This window comes from Chenopodium album, chromosome 24, assembly GCF_948465745.1.
Source record: "Chenopodium album chromosome 24, dcCheAlbu1.1, whole genome shotgun sequence".
In the NCBI taxonomy this organism is placed as follows: domain Eukaryota; kingdom Viridiplantae; phylum Streptophyta; class Magnoliopsida; order Caryophyllales; family Amaranthaceae; genus Chenopodium; species Chenopodium album.
Window position 1 is genome coordinate 5,495,791 of NC_137857.1, and position 25,007 is coordinate 5,520,797.

Sequence of the window (25,007 nt, forward strand, 5' to 3'; positions counted from 1 at the left end):
CGAAATTTTAACGAATCGAGTTGTGATGATCATTACTCGACTCGAAAGCTCATAATTAAGAAGCTCGAATTCTTTCATATAATATTATATATACAAAAATAAAGATATTTTGATAAATTAAAAAAAAAAACTTTTATTTTAGATTATACATTAATAATAAAAAATTATTTAAGTACTCTTAAATGACAAAATTAAAGAGATGAAAAGATGTTAAAGAGAATGAAAAGATGTTACACCAAATCGAGAGTTTTACTAAGACAAATCAAATTGCAAGCTACTCGAGATCAACTCGGTCAAATTCGGTCAAAGATCGACTCGATTTGTCAACGAGTCGAGTCGAGCTACCCCAAATTCGAACTCGACTCGCATCATAAGCACCCCAACCAACTTAGAGCATGAATTGACAAGTGAAGGTTACACTGTATATCATCAATTAAAGATTTATAAAAAAGAGAGAAGAGATTAACAATCAGAAGAAGCATCCATAGTTTTATAAGTTATTATACACAGTCATCGAATACAACAAGCAAGGTACCATAGATTATCACATTGTACAAGTGACGACGAAACATTCACATCAAGAACCTCATTAAACACAACCTTGCTCTACTTAGCTTTCTTATACTGTCCTCGAAGAAGTAGTAGCATGTTAAACGCAGGCCTGGGCCGCACCTGCAAACCAAGAGAGAGTCCACTTCACAAGTCCAAATAAGGTTCCATCTCAAAACCATATGGCAATAGGAGAAATAGCCCCTTAGCCTTATAAAGTGATTAACTCTCTCTTCTTAAACCAATGTGGGACTCTTACATGTGTTACTTGATGGGATATACTTCAACATAGCAGGAAAAGATGCACGCTTTAACTAGATAAAAATGCATTCCTCCAGTAACGATTAATCAACATAATTATCACAACCGCAAGTAACATAGTTACATGAGATGCTTAAAAGGTGACATAAAAGGTTCCCATCTTGGGGTTCATCTCTTGTACTCGTGGAGTGCGACTCACCAGTAACTAAGGGTCACACACTGAAGTAAAATATATAATTTTTTTTTTGTTTTTTGGTTATAGATGGTTTCAAAGTTCAATCAATGTGACAAGTTCGTTCTATTTCAACCCATTTGAACCTTTTTTTTTTTGTTAAAGAAATTTAGGTTTGTATCAAAAATTTGGAGTATGATCCTAAATCACTTTATATAAAACGGCTAATTTCAGTTAAATTCTTGTGAGTATACAAATTGGGGCTATTGGGCTGACTTTTACAATTTGGGCTGACTTGTGAGTATGAGATTCTTCTTCTTGTATTTAATGGTTGATTTGGTTTCTTATGGCCCAAAGACTAAGGTTACTTTTCTTTTCATTGTATTAAGCTATTGCTCCCTTTATTCATTACTGTCAATCCAAGCATGTCCCTAAGTTACTAATCCTGATGAACTGATAATTAAGCTGCTTTTCAGACGCTACTATTAAATCTTTGATTGGTATATCCATTATGGTCCTGAAATAGATAAATAATATAGACATGGCTCTCATAGCTTTTGAACAATATACAATGTATATCCTTAACATTTCTTCAACCCATGACGACCAATTTGAAGTTAGTGGAATGTGTAGATTTATGGTGTGTTTGGATTGAAGGAAATGGAGGGAAAAGAAGGGAAGGGAAATGGAAAGATTGAGTTTCTTTCATTTGGATAACAAATGAGGAAGGAAGGGAATTGGAGGGGAGAGAAATGCAGGTATTTAATTGTAGGAAATTGATCCCTCTAACAATGGAGAGATTTGGAAAGACAACTCACCATTCTTCCCTTCCCTCCCCTCCTCTTCTCCCTCCTCCCCTTCTTTTCTTTCCCTTTTCTATAACCAAACACACTGTTAGAGTTGTTAATCCTTGCATCATATGAAAATTGTTTAGTGGTAGTTTGAAATATGATTACCATAATGTTTTAAAGCTTGTTGTTTTCATTGTCAACCGTTAGCCTTATTGTTTCTCAAGTTTAACCATTGAGGTTGGGGTGAATTTATGTTTTCTTAGCCAATGACTAGCCATCACGAGACCGCGAAGCTGAATCTCTGAAAAAGGAACAAGGCAACATAAGCTTTGGGGTTTAATTGCCCTTAGTGTTAAGGTCGAATATGGCCACAATCTAGGTTCTAGGCTCCCAAACATGGCTTTCACCTTTTGTTAATATCTTGGAAAAATGAATAATATGTCCAAAAATTTAAATATTAAACTATATTCTATTGATACCATGTGTCATGTATTTATAGCTTGAGAGAAACTTAGCCAAAAACGTCAACTTCAAACCATTGATATAAGCTATATCTTATATTATACGTGGCATGTGAATTGCGACATTTATGAAAACTCATAAAATTATTGAATAGATTGATGATTTAACGTAGCTTCCAAATAATATCTTTTTAATTAACTTTGGACCTACTTCAACATTTGCAAATGCTTGGATATAATATTTGGGCATTAATTTTTTAACGGCTAAACTTGCTTACAAATTGCGTATTAAGTTTTAATATGCCTAGACTTCGAAATAATTTCTAATAACATGGTACAATATTGTATGAACAAGATATATAGCAAAACCAATTTCTTCATGCACAAATAGTTGTAAAATTATCACTCAATTTATAAAGATAAACAGTTCTATTAGTCGTAGACTCGTAGTACTATCTTCATTTTTTAAAGTTCGTCATTTTTACGATACAAATTTTTAGTTGTGCATGAATAGAAAAATATATTTACATACATATGGAATACGTTTGTATTAACATAATGATTTAAAAACCCCTCTAACTTTAAATTGGTGATGCCGGCATTGATGTATTGCATGATTGTGGGAACTGGGAAGTAACAAGCATTATAAGGTTCGAAATTGGGAGACAAGTGGGATATAATCAAAGATTTATATTGGTAATAATGTAATCTTATACTATGAGATATTGATAGAATAAAGAGCTTGTCCATTGCTTTATGCAATTATGCTGATAATCAATTTATTAATGATCGCAACTTGATTCGATCTAATGGAATTTTAAGATTTTTTTTTAATTTTTATTTTTATTTTTATTTTTATTTTTGTTTGCAACTAATCATTCTTAAGTTAGAACAAATAATCACTTCTCCAAGGGGTGAACAACGGGTAGACTTTTTTATGTTTCTTGTTTGGATTTACAGGCTAGCTTAATTGTATTTGATTTAAATATTACTTTGTAGTTGATTTGAATATCTTAACCCTTTTTTCTCAAATATATAATATGTAGTTATGCACGTATTTTGTATCAAGTGAATGACTCTCAAACCTTTAAGATTTGTTACTCCCTCCGTGTTTTTGTAAGTGATACCATTTCCATTTCCGGCCATGTTTTTTAAGTGATACATTTCCTTTTTTAGCAAAACAATACATTAAAATATTATATCTCTCTCCTCTCATGGTCCCCACCCAAACCCACTACTACTTTTTTTATTATATCTTTCCTCTCACATATATTACTTTTCAATAAACTATTAACCCCACTATCTTTCTTTAAAAAAATTTTAATACTCCACTACCCCACTTACCTCTTCTTTTATTTAAGTCAATTAAATTGTCTAAAACTATGTGCCGGTCAATATGTATCACTTAAAAAAAACACGGAGGTAGTATGAATTATGATGGTGTCTAAAAAGGTAAAATACATTATTATCATAGTATATCGTCTAATTTCAATGTCAACGATCGCTTTAATATTTCAATCTCGCAAACTCCTCACTATATGATAAAACGTACTTCGCATATATATTTCATTTATTATATCTCATATTTGAAACATCTCTCTAACTCGTCATTGCATCTCATTGGAAAAAAATTGTATATTCATACAATCATACATGATTTTCATCAAATTTATTTACATTTCTTATTACAAACAATTTCAATATTAATGAACTTCATTAGTCCAAGCATCAATCGGCCCCACTCAATTTGAAGAGCTTTTTATACAACTAAAACAAGTAAACAACTATACAAGTACTAGTAGCCAACTAGCCGTTAGGCACTTAGGCCCGTTACATGCTTGAATGTATGAGAGTGGTCTACCACGCTTTGCATTACAAATTTAACATTGTTTTATGTTGTCACGTTCTGGCCTTTTGAGTCTTTAACCTTTACATTGTGGGAATATCTCAGTTTTTTTTTTATATAAATAAAATAAAATCAAATATAAAGAAAGTGGCAGAAAGATATTCTACCAAAAAAAAAAAAAAAAAGTAAAAAAAAAAAAAAAAAAAAAAAAAAAAAACAGTAGGAAAAGGTAGAGCTCATGAAATGATCATATAAAAACAATAATTTTGATGGCTTAATTTAAATACTCGTATAAAGAGCCAGAATTCGAATTTAAGAAAGAAAAAAAAAACGTGGCAGAATCTTTGCTCAACAAATGACCATCAAACAGCAAAACACGTTTCTAAGTAGCTTATTCGGTCATAATTCAGTGATTAATTAAGAGAAAAACCCGGGTTTGAAGTTAATTATATAATATATTAAGCCTAATTGACAATCTTATTCTATACAAAAAATATAATCTCTCCATAACCATGTGATAGCTCTGCTTCTTGTTTGGTATTCCAATTTCAAAAAAACATTTATTCCCTTACATGAATACCACCTACTTATTTAATTCATAGAAAATTTTATGAAGTTGAGTTTAGAACTTTGGATGGATAATTAAATTGTTATGTACATCTTGTTTCAAAAACTGATATATACATCATCAATGTTAAAAGAGTTTTACTAGATTCTATACATATAGTGAAAGCATTAATATACAAGGTTACCCCGACTTTTCAATATATTGAGACTTCGAAAAAAAAAAAAACTTCACTACTTGTACGTAACTTGATCTGGATTATAATATATATTATTATTATTTCAAGTTATTTTATTACTATTTATTTGATAATTGAATTAACGAAAAGAAGTGAGAATTGATTTTAATTTGTATATAGGGTGTATTATATAATTAACTTGAAAGATTACTTAGAACATAACTAACTCTTTGGTTAAGTAACAAAACTAGTTTACTAATGCTTACACAAGTTACAAGTACAATTGTTGAAGTTAAAGCAACTCTAAAGTAACCTTGGCTTCCGGATATAGTAATAGTGCAATTTGGGAGCTTTCTTAACCATTATTAGTACCTACTTTGCATAAAATTAAAAGTGACATCTCTAAATATGAGAATATTTCTACAAAAACTTATGTTTTTACCTACATTTCTTTGACTTTGGAGGTTCGACAGCAAGGAGGTTTCTCTAATTATTGGCATCAACTACTTATAATAATTTATTATTGAATATTTGTATTCGAGTACCAACTTCACCTAATGAATCCAAAAATGTTCAACTTTTACGATAATTTTGTTACTGTTAGAATATTTTGTTACGATAATCTAGTAGTTACTTTGAAGAAGCAAATTTTTGTAATTCAACGTGTATGCAAATAGGAAGTTCCTATGCAAATATTGTTCTGATATACGGTACGAAGTATTAGTACGATGTGGAATTGTGGATGTTATACACTTATACCACCAAAATGGTATTTCGATGAATAATTTATTTCTTAAATTCTTATAATCTACACACAATGTTTTATACTATCAACTTTGTAGTTTATTAAAAGTTTAAAAAAGTTACATTAAGGCCATTTTATATACATTCTCCTTAACGATACTCATCATTTTAGGAAAATTAATTCTTTTATGAGATAATTCAGAAAAAGTGATAAAAATATCCTAATTAAATCTATAACAAAAATAAGGTCTAATAATTTCATACTAGTATAAGCACAAATAAATTCGGGCATAGTGTACTTATAAATTCTGTTATAGTAATTTCAAGTAAATTCAAATTAGTCCAGTTAAGGACCTGTTCACATTTACTTAATTTCAGTTCAGTTCAGCTCCAATCAGTTCAGTTCAGTTCAGCTCCAATCAGTTTAGTTCAGTTCAGCTTTTTTCCCACTCTCATAAAATATTCATTTCAGCTCAATTTAGTTCAGTTCAGTTCAGTTCCAATCAGTTCAGTTCAGTTCAGCTCCAATCAGTTCAGTTCAGTTCAGCTTTTTTCCCTCTCTCATAAAATATTCATTTCAGCTCAATTCAGTTCAGTTCAGCTCCAATCAGTTCAGTTCAGTTCAGTTCAGTCCAGCTCAGTTCAGTAAATGTGAATAGGCCCTAAGTATAGATAATAATAATGAGAATAAAACATTTGAATAGATCACACCATCAAATTAGAATCAACTCTAAATCTCTAATACATAAAATGTTAAAATGAGAAATTAATTGGAAGAACTAAAGCAAATCAACATAGATATGAGAAATATTAGCAATTTAGCTTTTCTTTAGCTTTTCTAGAGATCTAGCAAATCTACCAATTATTAAAGCTTTGAAGATATACATATTAACGTTGTATATTAGTGTACTTTATCAAAGAATCAATTTAGCTCTTTTTCTCAAAATTATTTTATCATCATGTTTTTTTTTCCCATCATCATGGTTTTATTTTATACTCTTTCTTCAAGTGATTGCATCCAAAATAATTTGTTTTTTAAAAAATCTCCCACAAAACAACTCGGAAACGCGTCTTAAGAAAATAAAATCAAGACAGATATTAATTACCAATATACTATGCAAAATACCCATTTCTTTTCTTTTCAAAAAGCACCCAAAAAACAAAACAAAAAAAATGAAATCATAAAACACCAATTAACTACCCACAACATAGCACATACATTGCCATTTTCCTCATTTCTTGTTCTTGTTCTTGTTCTTCTCTGTCTCTCTCCTCCCCTGTTTCTCTCTTTCTCTCTCTAAGAAAACAAACAAAAAAAAAGAAAAAAAAAATCAAAGCTTTCTAAATAATGTCATATGTAAACAGATCAATTCTCATATTCTTCGCCCTTTTATTCTTTTTCTTCACATTTTCCAATGCATTTCAAGATTTGGGTTCTTCTTCTTCCTTTCAAGGTTTGCACACTTTCACTCTTTCTTTCACTATTCTCTCTCAAAAATTTGAAATTTAGAAGATTTTCACTTCTATTTTTAGTTTATATCATGCAATTTTCAATCTTTTTTATGATTTGGGTATGTAATTAAATTAAATTTAATATATACAGGGGTAATTAATAATAGGAGGTCTGTTGCTGAAAATACAACAGAAGGAAATTCTTCATTGAAATTGGCTGCTCACAACACTTACAGAAGGGACCCACTTAATCATTTTCATCGCTACACTGGTGGTTGGAATATCACCGATAAACATTACTGGGCTGTTAGTATTTCTTTCTTTCTTTCTTTTTAATATTTATTTAATTTTTGTTTTTTTCCTGCCCATTTCATTTTTTTTGAATGATTATTTTCTGGGTCACTGGGTTTAATTATTATATTGGTGAATCTTTGGATTATAAAGTTGGAATTTTTGTTAATTTTATGAGGTTTTGGTATGGCATGATTTCAATTTAGGTTATGTTAGCTGTAAATTTCATGATGGAGTATAATCATCTGTTTTCTTGAAATTGTCTAGGTTGTTTGCCGAGTCTTTGAAATTTACCAATTTTTTTTGGATTAATTTTGATTATTTGCAGTTTAAAATTATGGGTATTAGATTAAAATTCAATTTTTTAAATAGAAATTGTGAAGTTGATACATTTGTTGCCTGCACGTTTTCTTGTATGGTACTTGAATTTGAATATTGGCTTGTTGGTGGAGTGAATTGTGTTATTTAGTAGTTTACTTATTCGTCCGAAGATTTGGGTTATGGATTTCAGCTTCATTGTGAAGTTTTGTTTAAGGTTTCCTTATTGAAATTTCCAGATTAAGTGTAATGTGGTTTGCTACTTGTTTTCATTTTACAATTTTGCTTCAATGTGTCTTGATTTTTAATTTCTTGCACAATGTATTGTATCCTTATGTTTTTTGTGGCCTTAATTTTGTTATGAATTCTTGTATTCATTGATGTCCAGTTTTTTCTACTTGTTGAGTGCTATTTAATTGCAATTTTGACGGGTTCTCTATGTTGTTCCACTGCTGACATTTTCGTGTTACTTAATGCAGTCTGTGGCTTTCACAGCAGTCCCATTCTTCGTTGTTGCTCTAGTGTGGTTTTTGATTTTTGGATTAAGTTTGATATGCACGTGCTTATACTTCTGCTGCTGTCGAAAAGCTCCTTATGGGTATTCTCGAGTCTGTTATGCACTTTCGCTCATTTGCCTGGTACTTTTCACCATTGCTGCTATGTAAGTATTCCAAGTAACCCTTTTCTTTAATTTATTGTCTCTAAGTAACGACTCTAAAGGCATGCTTGGATTGGGTGTAATACATTAAGGGGGTAATAAAAGTCAAACTAAGCAAAATGAATGTGAAAATAGGGAAGAAGGAGATAGTGATGGTGTGAGTGTAAGAAGATTATGTAGTGATGGTATGGTTTGAGGTGAAAAAAGAGGAATCAATACCCTCATTTTGGGGGTAATAGTTACACTAGGGGGAGGGTGGGTAACTATTACCCTCATTATGAGAGTAATAATTCCTCCATCTCTCTCTTTTCCTCATGGCACAACTAGTTTATTTCATTTGTAAGCACCATATCTCCTACAACACCACCTCTAATTACTTTTGTTTTTTCAAGTTTGACTTTTATTACCCCCTTAATGTTTTACCCCCAATCCAAGCATGCCCTAATTGGGAAAAAATATAACATAGTTGTATGAACAAAGGTTAGAAATCTTTGTTCTGAGAAAACATGTTGATACAATTGAAAGTGTTTATTGTCTCAAAAGTTTTTTGTTTTAGCTATTTAGGCTTGCGATGATTGTTAAATAAAAGCACAGATTGTTTTGGTTGATCTTGATTTCAGAGCTTTGCTATGGATGTGACTGAACTCAAATGTTAGGTTTTACGACGGTCACATGTGCTATGAATTGTGAAGTGCTTTTTTCCCCTCATTGTCAAGTAGAAAAAAAATGTTATGTTTACAAATCTAAAGTTGAAGCTCTTCTTGATTTATTCACCTCCCGCACTCAGTGTTGCTACTGACCAGTGTTGATTAGATATATAGATTTTGTATAACTCCCATTTCCAGTCTATTATACATGACAGCATTGTATGTTTTGTTACTGCCGCAGTATTGGTTGTATATTTCTCTATACTGGCCAGCAAAAGTTCCATAATAGTACCGCAACGACACTGCGTTATGTTGTAGATCAAGCGAATTATACTGTTGAAAACCTTAACAATGTCTCACATTATCTCGACGAGGCAAAAAACATTGGTGTGGGGCAGATGAGGCTACCAGAAACTCTCCAGAACAAGATCAGTGATATTCAGACGAAGATGAGTTCTGCTGCCAATACTCTTGAATCACGAACCAATGAAAACTCTAGAAAAATTCGGCGGGTCTTAGATTTTGTGTAAGGATCTTGCATTGTCTCTGATACTGATTTTGATTTTTGTGTTTTGTACGTTATTGACTCTGGCTGTTACACTCACTGTAGGAGATTAGCCCTGATTATTCTTGCAGCAGTAATGCTTTTACTGGCATTTGTCGGATTCTGTGAGTTACACTGCTGTCTCTTTTGGACTTTGATTTGCCTGACACTCTTGGCTATTATAATTTAATCATGAACTATGCTTTCTGGTTGCAGTGCTGTCAATTTTTGGAGTGCAATGTCTCGTGTACACGTATGCTTCTTCTTCTTCTTCTTCTTTTTCTGCTGTATTTTTATTTTTTCTTGGCATTGGTGTCTGTTGCTCTAATTAGTTTCTTTCTCACTTGCTTTGTGTCTTGTATGTGATTGCAGACTGGTCATTGTAGGTTGGCTTCTGGTGACAATAACATTTATCTTATGCGGAGTTTTTCTTGTCCTCCACAAGTAAGTTTGACTGTAAAGTTTTTCATGTTTTATTGGGATGAATAGCGACTTTGTGATATCCACTCGTTGGCACAAAACTAATAATTTAGGACTCTTATTTAGTGAGTGATGTGTTGAATGAAATTGAGTGTCAACTTCAGTGTGTTTGTAATGCGTTCTGGACTGTGCTGTTTGTCAAATGCTTGCATTATTGTTTTGTTCGATATCCTGTTTTAACTTTCTATGTTTCTCATGAATGCCGAATGCATAGTCCTATCTTGAATGATTTTATCAGAACTTGTGCTTTGCACTTACTGCATTGTATTTGCGAAGCAGAGATCACCTAGATAGATGTTAGACGTGTTCTGTTCTCCTGCTGCTGTTGTTGTCTTGACTTAAGTGGGTATGTTTGTGGCTTAAATTTGGCTTCTATAGCTGTTTTCATGAAAAATTCCTTGAAGATTGAGTCTTCATGGACATTTTCAACGGTCTCCAAGATGTTAGATGTATATATTCCTGACCAATCATTTTCATTTGTTTAAGGAGATAGTGGCTTGGTAATTTGCTTTGCATTTTTATCAGATGATTCTTTTTAAGTCTGCTCCAATGTTTATTAGAGGTAATAAGTAGCCTGTGAATTTTAAAAGAAAAATATGACTATGGAAGTGTGAAATAACACAGGCACAATTGTCAGATTCTATGTCATGCCGGATTTCATGAGATTATATAAATTTTCTCGTGAAAGAAAGTTTAGAAAAGAAGGTGCATATATCTTATACCCCCTTCCTCTAGAATAAATCAGAGAATGGAAAATATTTTAACTTTGGAACGATATGATGGCTGGTTTATAACTTTTGAATGGGAAAAGAGTGGCGAAGAGGGCCCAGAAGCAAGTTCTTTTTCCTAACATAAATCAGTATCGCTTATCTCTTGCATTTACATGCTGGGAGGGGAGTTGCAGGAATATATCATTTTTTTAGGTCGCGAACAAAAATTTAGGTACACAGTTTGGACAAGATTAATCTCTGAAGGGGTTACTCTTTATGTGTACATTTTTGGTTATTTGCATTAGTGTATAAAAGGTATAAAATGCAAGTATTAATGTGTAGATATGAAGTCTGACTATATTGTGGTTTTACCAGTGTGGTTGCAGATACTTGTATTTCCATGGATCAATGGGTCCAAAACCCAACATCGCACACAGCCTTGGATGACATCTTGCCTTGTGTGGATAACGCAACTGCACAAGAAACTTTGTTACGATCTAAAGAAGTTACTAGTCAACTAGTTGGCTTGGTCAACTTGGTGATTGGCAATATTGCTAACACTAATGTACCTCCCAATACTCCTCCACCATTGTACTTCAACCAGTCAGGTCCTTCGGTGCCTAATCTTTGCAACCCATATAACTCAAATCTGTCTAATCGCACATGTGCGTCGGGTGAAGTTAACTTCAACAATGCATCCCAGGTAATACTTGATGCACCTTTTCTCTTTCCTTCCAAAATCACCAACAAAAGCCCTATAATAGTTATGGATGTAGGTTTCACTCTAATCATCAAATATGAAACTTCAGTTTAGTTCTAGATAAAATAATAAATTTTGAACGCCACCTTTGTTGTAGCAAAGGGAGCATCTTTTTTTTTGTAAATATAGGAATAATATACAGAGAACTATTTGTTCAAAAAAAAAAAAAAAAAAGTCTGCAGGTGAAATAGGCTGTGTGAGTGTACAGGACTTTGCATCATGAGCTGTCTTTAATATATTTATATGATCTTCAAAACATAACTTTTATCTTGTGTTATGATCTGAGGCGGTTTTTTTCAATGATGTAGGTGTGGAAAAACTATGTCTGCGAGATTAAAAAAGTTAGTGGCAATGAAATTTGCACCACAACAGGACGGTTAACACCTACAATATACGGCCAGATGAATTCAGCAGAAAATGTGGGCTATGCTTTGAATCATTACACACCATTCTTGGTTAACCTTCAGGACTGTACTTTTGTGCGCAGCACTTTTAGCTACTTCAGTGCCAACCACTGCCCCGGATTGAGGAAATATACCCAATGGATTTATATTGGTCTGGTGTTGGTATCTGCTGCTGTTATGTTTTCTTTGATCTTCTGGGTTATCTATGCCAGGGAGCGAAGGCATCGTGTCTATACCAAGCAATTCATGGCTGGCCACTAAAAACCCTTCTAATATGCTCTAGGGGGGAGACAGAACTGCAGAAGGAGATATTTGAGTTGGATATTGTTCATTCTTTTGTGTATACAGATGTAGTGTGCAAGAGTTCTTTGTACATCATTGTCATCCGTATTTTCAGACCTAGATGGAGATTTATGTGAGTATATGTTAGAAGTAGATACAAATGCCTCGTCATTTCCTGGTATTGCAGTTTGTTGCTGTATGACAGTATGAGGCTTTGTATTGAGACATATTGATACTACGGAATTGTACTAGGAAGAGAATTAGCTGCTAATCGTACATCTGTTAATGTTTTTAGTGTTCTTTATAATTCTTTATTGTCGTATTTCTTTGTGTAAACACTTTTTGAATCCATACCTGGTTTTACATGCCTACAGAAAAAGGTTATGCTTGTGCCTGTATGATATCATAGTACCTTGGTTGGCCTATTTGTATTTCTTCAAAGTATATGCGGTCACGGAATTGGTCATGGTCACAATCATACATAGGCTTCATTTTGTAGTCACATTATTAATTAAAATTATAATTATAATGCGAATTGTCAATTACTTGGAATACTACTTTACTGAGTTTGTTATGATACATTTGGTGTAAATGCTTAGAATGAACTCTTGCTTAAGAAAAGTACTCAACCATTCACATGCCTGAAAAGACCAGTTACTAATGCAGAAAGTGTTTTAGCCCAATGCTAAATAGTAAAAAACGTAAGAAGGATATGGACAGAATGACCATATTTTGGGCCCATAATAGGAACACGAATACAATACTTATACGTACGTATAGTAAAACAAAAATGAAAGATAATACGAGAAAATGAAATGTTACAAAAAAAGTTATTCAAAATTTAAAATTGCGAGGATCCTGACTAGACCTTAATAAAGTATATTAAAGTGGTACACAACTTACATAAATACGCGACAAATTGAATAGAACACAGGGTTGTGTTCAAAAATCAGGGTAAGCAAAACAGCCACTTTAATTTGTAGTTGAATTATTTGGTAATATGTCATCATCAAAGTGGCATAGTGTAGTTCCTAGAATTGGTTTGCTTTGCCGACTTATATACCCGTTCACTGCACTGAAACGTCCATTTGTAATAATAGTATATAAGAACGAAACTTCTTAACTTTAGAATTTGTATAAGAAAACAACTAATAACTGATGTAAGTCACTGCCACAGACAAAAGGCGCTCAAAGCCGACATCTTTAGATGTTATTAAACTTCATCAAGTTTGATTACTTGCCCAAATTGGCTACTTTCATAATAATTGTATATATGAACACTTCATGATATCGTTCTCACGATTGGTTTAATTAATTGGTTGTAGGTGACTTGTTATATTATTGAGAGCCTTTGATAATATATTGTAGCGTCGATGATAAAATTAGAGCTACCCAATCATTAATTCAAATCATGCATTGGTGAATTTCAAACGAAGTAGTTATTATACATTTTAGCATTGACAACAAGTGATTAGAGAACAAGTTAATGGGGTGGCCAAAATATAATGTTTTAGGCCTTTTTTGAAGATATTTCTAATGTCTCAACTTATTAGGCTTGTAAAGAGGCCGACAAAATCAAAGATATTTATTTTGTTATACAGTACAATAATAAGACTTTTAGTTTTTAATTTATAGAATGCATTATTTTAGCTAAACATGGGAAAAGGTAATACATTGTGCCAAAATAAAATGTTTTAGACTTTCTTTGAAGATATTTCAAGTACTTTGTACTTTTGTAGTAAACTAGCCAGATAATTACAACGTAATATAACATATGATAATCATAATATTCATAAAATTGCGGTACATACCGCAAATATAGGTAAGGTTTTATGTGAATCACACATTATACCATCTCAAAAATAATCTAAATAATCTATCACCAACTAAATTTATTTATCGTTCCAAAATTTCTATGCATGGCATCCAAAACCGGATGCTCATGTTCTCCAACCAAGCACCCTGGTTCATTTCGATGCCATTTGCATCGAAATTTCAATTGTAATTCTAATTCCAAGTCCAAAACCATTGCCATTGCCAATGCCAATGCGAATATTAATGTCAATGCCGCTTCCATTTCCAACCTTACAAAATCAACGAGGATTACAACTCGAAATGTAAGTCATAAAATCGGAATTCTAACAAAAGGAAATAATTATTCGTCGAAAAATGTGATTCTCCTTCAAATTATTCTTAACCCATCGAGGCATGATGGTCGAAGGAGGAGGAACTTTGAACCCAAGCCTACCAGGTTTTTTCTCATGAATTGCCATGCAAGTTAAGATATTGAAGTTCAGCTAATATTAATTTAACTTCTGATCAATTTCCTAAAATTTTATCATACACTTTAGACATAGGCCTAATTAATTTGTCTATAATATGTACGTATTGCTAAAAAACAAATTGCCCAAGTGTGTGAAAAGAGGCGGAAATTAAATAAATATACGTATATAAGCTAATAATTCGAAATTGTTAGCTAGAGTATATATAGCATAAATAACTTCCCTCACCTTGGTGTTCATGGAAATATGGAATGTAATTTTTGTAATTGGTAATGTAGTCTTGCTCTTGCAGAAGATGGCACTTATATGTATAGCCATTTCAAGGAAAGAAAATGTACAATTAGAATATGACAATTATGATTTATATCATATAGTAGTTTATTGTATATATCATCCAACAACAATAATATATAAAGTTGGAAGTATTTCATAAATTTGTGGATATTTTGGAATATGTTATAGCATTTCAAGTTGCGTAAGTATTAAGTACATTATTTTCATAACTATATTCTTAGTTTTACATATTATTGTGTCTTAATGAGATTATGTATACTCCTTAGCATGTTTATGTTCTTTTCACCTTTGAAAAAGGATAATTAACGGTCAAAGAAAAATGTTTTAAGAAATTAGTATGTAGTTATATATATGGTGTACCAAGATCATTCAAATTAAAATTAATTCAATTAAGCTTTAATCAAAGCCTCGAATATTACCTTTAAGGTAAGGAAAGTTTCAGACTTTCAGTAAGAAGAATTGTTGCTTTGCTTTCGTCCCTTAGAAAATCATATAGTAATGGTGTGATTATGTGAATGAAGTGATGAAGATCAATTTTGCAAGTTAGTGCACTCGACGTCAAACATCTCCAATTTAACGAGGGGCATGAAGTAAGACAAATACTCTTAAAATGTTAAGAATAATTATAGGGTTTCATCAATGTGGTAATATTAAAAAGATTGTTTCACCATCAAATAGCTGACTTAGGTGAATTAAACATAAACTAATGAATACAACCTTTTTGTTTTGTTTTTTTTTTTTTTGGGTTCACACGATGGGGCAATGGATACAACATATCAAAACATCTACGTATTTTTAGTTACATTATTCAATGTACACCCTCGAGCCATGACCCATTGCATTGTTGTAAAGCCTAGAAGCATGTATAAAAATAGCCAAATTAAACTGCCCCATGCATGAATAATTTCATTGACTACACATCTACAAATCAACATGTGGGCCAAATCTTTAGAAAATATTGACACCAAACCAAATTCAAAGTTCCTAATGACGTAATTAATTAATATAAACCAGCAAATTAAATTAAATAAGAGTCCAAAACCTTAGAACTAACTATAAATCCTCTTAAACCGCCACCTTTCCACAGTTTGCCGCACTTATAAACAGAACCACCAAAAAACTTGGCTAACTCAAAGCTTTTATAGTTTACAACAACGTAAAATAACAAGGTGTTTTCATTCCTATTTTACCACCTTCAAGTAATAATACTAACAATAATAATGTCAAGAAGAAAAGGAAAGAATTCAAATCCCAACCATTCCAATTCCAAACACACTTGTCTTTGTTCTCCTACCACTCATCCTGGTTCATTCCGTTGCCATTTACATCGCAATTCCCTTTCCCCTTCCCATTCCAAGAATAAAAGGATTATTTCGAATAATAATTATTGGGAATTAGCAGTAATGGCAAAGGCTAATTCTTTGAAAGCCTTTTTTCTTCAGATTATTAAGCCATCAAGTCATCATCTTCAAAGAAAAGGGAGTTTTCAACCTAAACCCTCCAGGTTTTTTTTTTCCTTAATCATCATAATTATCATCATCATCGCCATCATGGCCGCCTTTCTGTTTCTTAATCTTGTTTTTGATATGAGATATAATCAATATCGGAATATATATGACATGGTTGTATTTGAAAATATATTAATGTAGTATTTTTTTTTCGATGTTGATTGTATCTCATATCTCTAACAATTGCACCAAAAAAAAGAAAAGATATATCTAACATAATTTTATTTTATCTATGATCTTATATCATTATTAAATAAAATAAAGAAATGGCCTTTTTTTTGGGTTTTCATGTTCTTTAGTAGATCTTGGGGAAATATATGTACTTGCATGGGAGATTGTAAATATGTAACTCTTTTTGGGGTTGTGCCTAGGTTTTTTTAGTAAGGCACACATAATAATGTAATTTATTATGATATATAATCCCCTCTTTTTATTTTATAAAGGCATAAATAAGAACTTAATTTGTCATGCTTACCAAGTGTGTTTTAGATTGTGGAATTGGTAATATATTAATGAGATTTACTTAATTTAAGAGGGAGGTTCAATTTGATTCCCATTTGTTTATTTAATTGTGTTTCAATATTATTTTTATAAAGTATGTTAGTTTACATTTTATTTCAACTACTATACTTTTTCTTCGTTATGAAAAATGATTTGTGAATTATAAATTCATATGTTCCTCCCTTTTAGACCGAAGAAGATTCTCTCCAATTACTATTTGCTTGTTGGATCTTCAAGGCATTCAAAGAGCATGTTAAAACTCATGCACACCCAATGAAAGGAGTCAAAAACTCATATCATAAGTATATGCTTAAAATAAGTATATGCTAAAAAGTAGTGTGTATGTAGCTAATAAATTAATTAAGATTTAGGTCGATCGATTGATCAAGTCATAACTTTATTGATTTATAATCTACTTTGCACCCAATTCCATGAGAACATGCCAAGAAAGATGCACTAATATAGTAATATGGGCTTTGTTGAGTTATTAATTGTAATTAAATCCGTGTGAAATGGAACTTTCGAATTAGTTAAATTAATCAAAAGGTATTAGAAAGCAAAAGAAAAAGAAACAAAAAATGGAAGGTTAAAAACCTTAATTAGTTAGCTTTGCAAAGAAAGCAGTAGGGAAGAAGCTAAATGATCTGATTTGCGAATTTCATTGATTATTTATTTGTTTATAAGTGCCGTATCTAATATATATCTCTTTTATGCATGAAAGTAAAGTTAGATCTCAACTTTTCCATGAAATCGCATTATAATTATGAAGGTGGTTTCTTGTGTAATCAAATCATATACTTCCACTAATATTACATATCACCAATATATTATTGGTTGTTGGTGATACTAATTAATAACTTATAGAGATCAATGCTTGAAAGTGGCTTTGTGACATGCTTTTTTGCACTTATTTTCATTTTCTTAGAAATGTAAGGGAATTCTCTCATGCAAATGTAAATTCGACCTATGGAATATTTAGGATGGTTGCTTACTTTAGTATAATAACTCTTATTAATTATTTGCTTGATATCATCATGTGATGTTATGGAAGTATATTTTAGGGAGTTGTAGAAGGGGCATTATGGAAAGCTAGTTGACTAAAAGAGTATAATATTATTAGATTATTAGTGGTGAATCAAGTTATATAGCGAGTTAACTAATAACATCTCTTGGTGTAGTCCGATTGTACAATAACGTGTGTAACTACATTAATAATATGAGAAACTGACAAATGTGTTGTATAGTACTTTGTATCATTCTAATGATGTTTAGGTTTTTTCCTCAATTGTACCGATATCCCTTAAAATAATATTATACACGTATATATATGATAATATTTATAAAATGCAAATGTTGATTAGGTAGATAGATCAAGTTTCATTTTCAAGTGAAACAAAGGTTGTAACATGTTTTCAAAAAAAAAAAAAAAAAAAAAAAAAAAAAAAAAAAAAAAAAGGTTAGTTGTTGTAACATAATGAAATGATCACATGCAAGTTGGTTAACCCATGGTTTTTTTCCCTCTCTGCAACGTTGTTTAGCATTTGCACCAAATGAAGCATAGAATTGAATGAAGATGCATGCATGTTGTATTCCACTCCACATGACTTAACATATCAACAAACAAGCTAAGAAAAATAAATGGTAATTTCATCGATTTATTAGAAATATTTGTAAATAGGAAGCTAAGAATATGATTTGATGCCGTGGTCCAATGAATGGTAACCTTTCCTGATTCCTATAAGATAAATAAAGCATTTTAAGAAAAGAAAAATAGTTGAAAAAAATATCGCAAAAAAGTCCAACAAATACACACATAAAACACGGAATTCCCTAATAATACAAGTTGGGGTTTGGCTGAATTAATAACGAGTGGTGTGCGTGACTCAAAAGAGTTGGCTTTTGAGTCGACCAGCTTAATTTGCTAACTTATTCAATTCAATTATTCGCCAATAACTTAGGAGTTCGTATTGGCCATAAACAAAACTATATATTTTCTTCATTTTTACGTCTCTTTCATGGGTACGTATGTAGGTTGATATTTATTACAATGACTATGATTCGACAAATATATACTTATTTAAATTTCAGGTGATACTGTGATAGGATTGTGATCTTTCATGAACATATTGTTAGTAAATAATCAAATGAAGCCTTGTCAACAAAAAAAAAAAAAAAAAAAAAAAAAAAAAAAAAAAAAATCAAATGAAGCAATAAAGACTTATCTTAATGTTGTGTAGTTAAATTAACGATTATCAAGTCATGGTTAACCAATTTTGATTCCGCACTACCCCTGGTGCAGTAGACATTAAGTGATTATCCAGTTATCCTCCGGGGTAAAGAGCCGGCGGAGTTTGTGTGCTCTCATAACTCTGACGTGAAATCAAAATATTTGTCCAAAATTTGAAAGAGATAAATATGTTTTTAAAGAGAAGGTAATTTCATGTCTTTCTTGTGTGTGCATATTTTAAGAGGTTGGAGTATTTTTTTTTTTATTTTTTTTTTTTAGACGGGAGGTTGAAGTATATTTTATAAAGAATAGGAAGGCATGAAATGGGTAATTCAAGGGAGCATAATAACCGGCTATTAAGAGTGTTAGATACTGTAAACTCCTTAGATTGGAGTGTATTCCATTAATCAATATATATAGGGTTACAAACATGAGTCCTAATCACATTAGGAAACTCAAAAGATATTTACAAATAGTCACAAAATATATCTCCTACTATAACAGAATAACTAGAATATCTATCGTATATTCTATCACATCCCCGCAGTCATAGCGGGAGGAGGTCGTACGCTGAGACTGGATTTGAACTCCAGAAATAGTTGTCGAGGGAGGCCTTTCGTGAAAATGTCAGCAAACTGATAACGAGAGGGAACATGCAGCACCCGTACTTGCCCCAACGCCACCTTTTCTCGAACGAAATGAATGTCCATTTCGACGTGCTTGGTGCGTTGGTGCTGTACGGGATTATGAGATAAATATATTGCACTGACATTATCACAATAAACAACAGTAGCCTGTCGGAGTGGGCAATGTAACTCCAAAAGAAGATTACGAAGCCAGCAAGCCTCGGCAACAACATTTGCGACGCCCCTGTATTCTGCCTCTGCACTTGATTTAGAAAGAGTAGGCTGACGCTTCGAAGACCAGGAAATAAGATTGTCCCCAAGAAAACAACAATAACCCGAGGTCGAACGACGAGTGTCCGGGCACCCGCCCCAATCAGCATCAGTATAAGTAATCAAGTTTGTAGGAGATGAAGGATATAAGTGTAACCCGTGATCAATGGTACCCTGAATATATCTTATGATGCGTTTCAAAGCATCAAAATGAGCTTGTCTAGGATCATGCATGAATAGACAAACTTGCTGAACTGCATATGTAATATCAGGGCGAGTAAAAGTAAGGTACTGTAAAGCACCTGCAAGACTGCGATAGAGTGTTGGATCATGAAACTGAGGGCCAGAATCTGCACTGAGTTTGGATTGAGTATCCACTGGGGTTGCCGCAGGTTTACAACTAGCCATACCTGCGCGCTCTACAATTTCCTGTGCATATTTTTGCTGAGAAAGAAATAAATATGAAGGAGTACGAGTAACAGCTATACCCAAGAAATAATTCAAAGGACCTAAGTCAGTCATCGGAAACTCATTCCGTAGGTGAGAAATAATTTTCTCACGAAGCCGATCAGAGGAAGTAACCAACACAATATCATCAACATATAGTAGCAAATATGCCACATCACTTCCGTGCCGGAAAGTGATTAAAGAATTATCACTTTTAGCAATGACAAACCCCATCTGCAAAAGATAGTTAGCAAATCGCTGATACCAAGCTCGTGGAGCTTGTTTTAGACCATAAAGAGCCTTGCAAAGTCTGCAAACATAATCTGAAAAACGCTTGTCAACAAACCCGGGGGGTTGATGCATGTAAACACACTCATTCAAATCACCATGTAAAAAGGCATTTTTCACATCAAGTTGGTGAATAGACCACTTACGAGCCATAGCTAAACTCAACACTGTACGAATAGTGGCCGGTTTAACAACCGGGCTAAAAGTTTCATCACAGTCAACTCCTTCAACCTGTGACCTGCCATCACAAACTAGACGAGCTTTGTGTCTTTCAAGATCACCATTAGCATTCAATTTATGTCGAAATAACCACATACAATTGACAACATTCACCCCCGTTGGCCTAGGAACCAATTCCCATATCCCCGTTTCAATTAAAGCACCATATTCATCACGCATCGCTGCATTCCAATTAGGGTCAGAAAGAGCCTGTTTGTGATTTTTAGGTAAAGGAGAACGGTGTAAGGTGGTACTAGGTGGGGAAATGGTTAAGCCATATTTTGGATTGGGTTTGAAAATCCCATGTTTGGATCTAGTTTGCATTTGTGGGGAATTTGGAGGTGGTCTAGTTGGTGTAATTGGCGTGAGACCTCTAAGAGGAGGAGGAGTGTAAGTATTTGGGCTTTTAGATGAAGGAGGAGAAGGTTGAAGGGGTGAGTTGGGCCGAGAATCCGGCTGGGCCGAAGGAGAACCAGCATGCGCTGGTGGGGAATGGGCTCGCTGCTCTTGCTGGGCCGTAGGTAAGCCAGCAGAAGCTGGGTTGTGGGAAGGCAGTGTAGGCCGCAGCCCGGGTGTGGCGAAAGAGGTTGGGCCGCAGGTCCCTTGTGGACTAGGCTGCCTATTGGGTTGCCGTAACACATTATGAAGGTGAAATAAGGGGGATGGCTCACAATCAACTAAAAAATCATAATCTGAAGTTCGAAATTTTATGATGTTCCGAAATGGAAAAATATGCTCATCAAAAGTGACATGACGCGAGATTATAATTTTATTGGTTGAGATATTTAAGCACTTGTAACCCCTATGTTCGAAAGGATACCCAAGAAAGACACAAGGTGTGGATCGAGGTGCTTACTTGTGTTTGGCCGTGGCGGAGAGGTTAGGAAAACAGAGACACCCGAAAACTCGAAGGTGAGTGTAGGATGGGACAATGCCAAATAAAGCTTGAGCAGGAGTAATTTTATTGAGTGTTTTGGTAGGCATGAGGTTCAACAAATAAGTAGCCGTGTCAAGGGCATGACTCCAAAAAGAAGGTGGGAGAGAGGCATGAAAGAGAAGTGTACGTTTAATATTATTAATCGTACGAATCATGCGTTCAGCTTTGCCATTTTGTGATGATGTGTGTGGACAAGAAAAGCGAAAAACCAATCCATTTTTGACACAGAAAAGTTTGAACGGATCATTATCAAATTCGCGACCATGGTCGCTTTGGAATGACTTTATGGGACGCTCAAATTGGGTAAGCACATATTGTCGAAAATTAAGGAAGGTTTGAAAAGCTTGAGATTTATAAACAAGAGGAATAGTCCACACATAATGAGTGAAATCATCTAATAGAACTAAATAATATTTATGTCCTTTTTCACTACGAATAGGAGAAGTCCACAAATCAGCATGAATAATCTCAAAAGCAGAATAAGTAGTACTATTAGAATCATAAAAAGGCAAACGAGTATGTTTTCCCAACTGACAACCTACACAAGTAGTGGAGTCTTGCTCCTTATTACAATCAATAAAATTATTATTCCTAAGAAAGCTCAAGGTTGGCGCTCCAGGATGTCCTAAGCGGTTATGCCATGTGGAATGGGATAAAGCTGTGAGTGAAGTAGCTAGACAAGTTGATGGTGTTTTTGTGACTGGATAAAGGTCCCCCGCACTATTACATCTGGTTATTAGTCTCCCCGTTCATAGATCCTTCACAGAAAAACCACTAGGGTCAAATTCTATAGACACGGAATTATCAGAAGTAAATTTTCGAACGGAAATTAAGTTTTTAATAATTTGGGGAGCTAAATAAACATCACGAAGGGATAGGGATTTATTTGCAATGCTAGAGTGACCATAACCCGTAATTGGAATGCGTTGACCGTTTCCCACTTGAATAAAATTATTAGTGCTTAAATTAAAAAGGGGTAAGAGATTACCGGCATTGTTAGTCATGTGGGAAGTGGCCCCGGAGTCCATGTACCAAGACGGATCATAGTTTTGAAGGCTCATTGTTGCAAAAGAATTTCCAAGCTCGGTGGGAGTCATTGCGGACCCGTACTCCGACCCTTGTGGCTGAAATTGATGCTGCTGTTGCGGATATGGCCCAGAGAAATAGGCCTGTGGGGGTCTGCTTTGCTGCTGGGCCGTAAACCCAGGCCTTGGAGGAGCCCACTGCTGCGGGTAAGGGCAGGGAGCAAAGCCCCATTGTGGAGCTTGAGGCTGGGCCTGGTTAGTACCAGCCCACGCAGGAGCACCCCACGACGGAGCCTGTTGCTGCTGCTGTGGCTGGGGTTGCTGCTGCTGTTGTGCCGTTCCCCGGCCACGGACTTTGCCCCGGCCACGGCCGCGGCCCTTGCTCCGGCCACCGGCGCCGCTACCCCTGCCGGCTGTAGAGTTCTGCTGGGCCGGGGGTGCGGTGGTTGATCCAGACGTGTTCGAATTGGTGGTCTGAGCCACGAAGGAAGAGGCTTGAGCAGTGGTGTCATTAGCACGCCTTGATTCTTCAAGTAACAACCGAGAACGTGCAATTTCGAAAGAGGGAAGAGGGTCCGTTTGTTGTATCATTGCAGCAACCGTATCAAAATCAGTGTTAACGAGCCCCGAAACCAATCGAATAACCATCTTTTGCTCCGACACCGGTTGATCAACATTGGCTAATTGATCTTTTATGTTCTTCAATTCATGGCAATATGAAGAAATATCTGAAAAATTTGAGAGATGTAAGGCATTGAACTGATTTTCAAGATAGACGGCTCTAGTAGTTTTATTGTCTTGAAAAATTGCCTTGAGTTTGTCCCAAATCTGTTGAGCCGTAGCTCCTTTTTCTATAACTGTTTCAAGCAAATCCTTGGAGATTGTGCTATAAATCCAGTTCTTGACAATGGAGTCAAGTCGCTTCCACATCTCAACTGATACATCCGTCGGTTTAGAAGTTTTAGGGTCAATATGATCAAGAACATTATACGCGTGTGTATGACACTCAAACAATTCAACCCAATTGGAATACTGAACTTTCTCTCGATCAAGTATAAGAGGAAATACATTCTTGATGTTATTAACACCTAAAGCAGGGTGATAATCAGAAGAAGAAGAGGAAGAGGGTGTTTCGTCGTCTTTGGTCATGGTATTAGTGGCAGTGAGGGATCAGGCGCACCAAACGTAAACAAGATAAAAGGAATTAATTGATTAGGTAATCAATTAATGATGGTGGGAAAAAAAAACCTGCAGAAGCACTAATTTGAGGAAAAATCCGTGGAAAGATGACAAAGATGGCGACGTAAACAAAAACAAAAATAAAAAAAAATAGAATTAAATTTGCGGAAGCTAGATCGTAAACTAAAGCTGTGATACCATGTTAGATACTGTAAACTCCTTAGATTGGAGTGTATTCCATTAATCAATATATATAGGGTTACAAACATGAGTCCTAATCACATTAGGAAACTCAAAAGATATTTACAAATAGTCACAAAATATATCTCCTACTATAACAGAATAACTAGAATATCTATCGTATATTCTATCAAAGAGCAATCTCACAGCCACGCACAATATTATTATTGTAGCTTTCTTTGTTTTACCTTCACAAGCTAGAACTTCAACACATATAGCCATTTTAATATATAATGGATAGAAAATATGTATAGTTTTATACAATTCCAGTAATATCCATCACAAACGTAATTTTACGTATTATACATAGGATTAAACTCAAAATCCTTGATAGTAGATACTATTTACTAAATATACTTCCTCTGTTTTTTTATAGTTGCAACACTTCTTTTTTCACGCTTGTCAATGCATGTTTTGAATCGTTAATATCTTTGATTACCAATGTGTAAAAATTATAAATTTTAGATATTTAAATTGTACAAATCGAGACGAATATAATAACAAGATTCTACATGACTATATTTTTATTTATGTATAAATCGTCAAAGCTAAGCTAGTTAAAGTGAATTGATGTACATGAATAGTGTAAAAGTCAAACGGTTGCAATTATAATAAAAACGAAGGAAGTAATAACTAAAATCTAATCACATACTATTAAAAGTTTCTATTTATATATAGAGGTCATACAAATTTCTACGCCAGATTTAAACACAACAAATTCTTCCACTTATATATCACTTATTTTATCTGATTTTCTATTACAGTCTACTACAATTAAAATAACCTTATTATAATCATTGATTACGTATAAAAGTTTAAAAAAAAATTAAAAGCTCTCGAATATGTTGAAA

General features: G+C 33.7%; 1 protein-coding gene across 1 annotated transcript; it reads left to right on the forward strand.

The window, feature by feature from the left end:
- Positions 1-6,731: 6,731 nt before the first annotated feature.
- Positions 6,732-12,464, forward strand: LOC145611687 (uncharacterized). Its single transcript, XM_081667032.1, has 9 exons — positions 6,732-7,021; positions 7,171-7,325; positions 8,108-8,289; positions 9,175-9,459; positions 9,544-9,602; positions 9,694-9,730; positions 9,850-9,921; positions 11,043-11,370; positions 11,736-12,464. The coding sequence occupies exons 1-9, from the start codon at positions 6,916-6,918 to the stop codon at positions 12,090-12,092; spliced, it is 1,581 nt and encodes a 526-aa protein (XP_081523158.1). The 5' UTR covers positions 6,732-6,915; the 3' UTR covers positions 12,093-12,464.
- Positions 12,465-25,007: the final 12,543 nt, after the last annotated feature.

Coding starts and splice junctions, on each gene's coding strand:
- LOC145611687 (XM_081667032.1), top strand. CDS start 6,916: ATGTCATATGTAAACAGATCAATTCTCATATTCTTCGCCCTTTTATTC. Junction 9,603..9,693: donor ACTGGCATTTGTCGGATTCT/GTGAGTTACACT, acceptor TTCTGGTTGCAG/TGCTGTCAATTTTTGGAGTG. Junction 9,922..11,042: donor GTTTTTCTTGTCCTCCACAA/GTAAGTTTGACT, acceptor TGGTTTTACCAG/TGTGGTTGCAGATACTTGTA.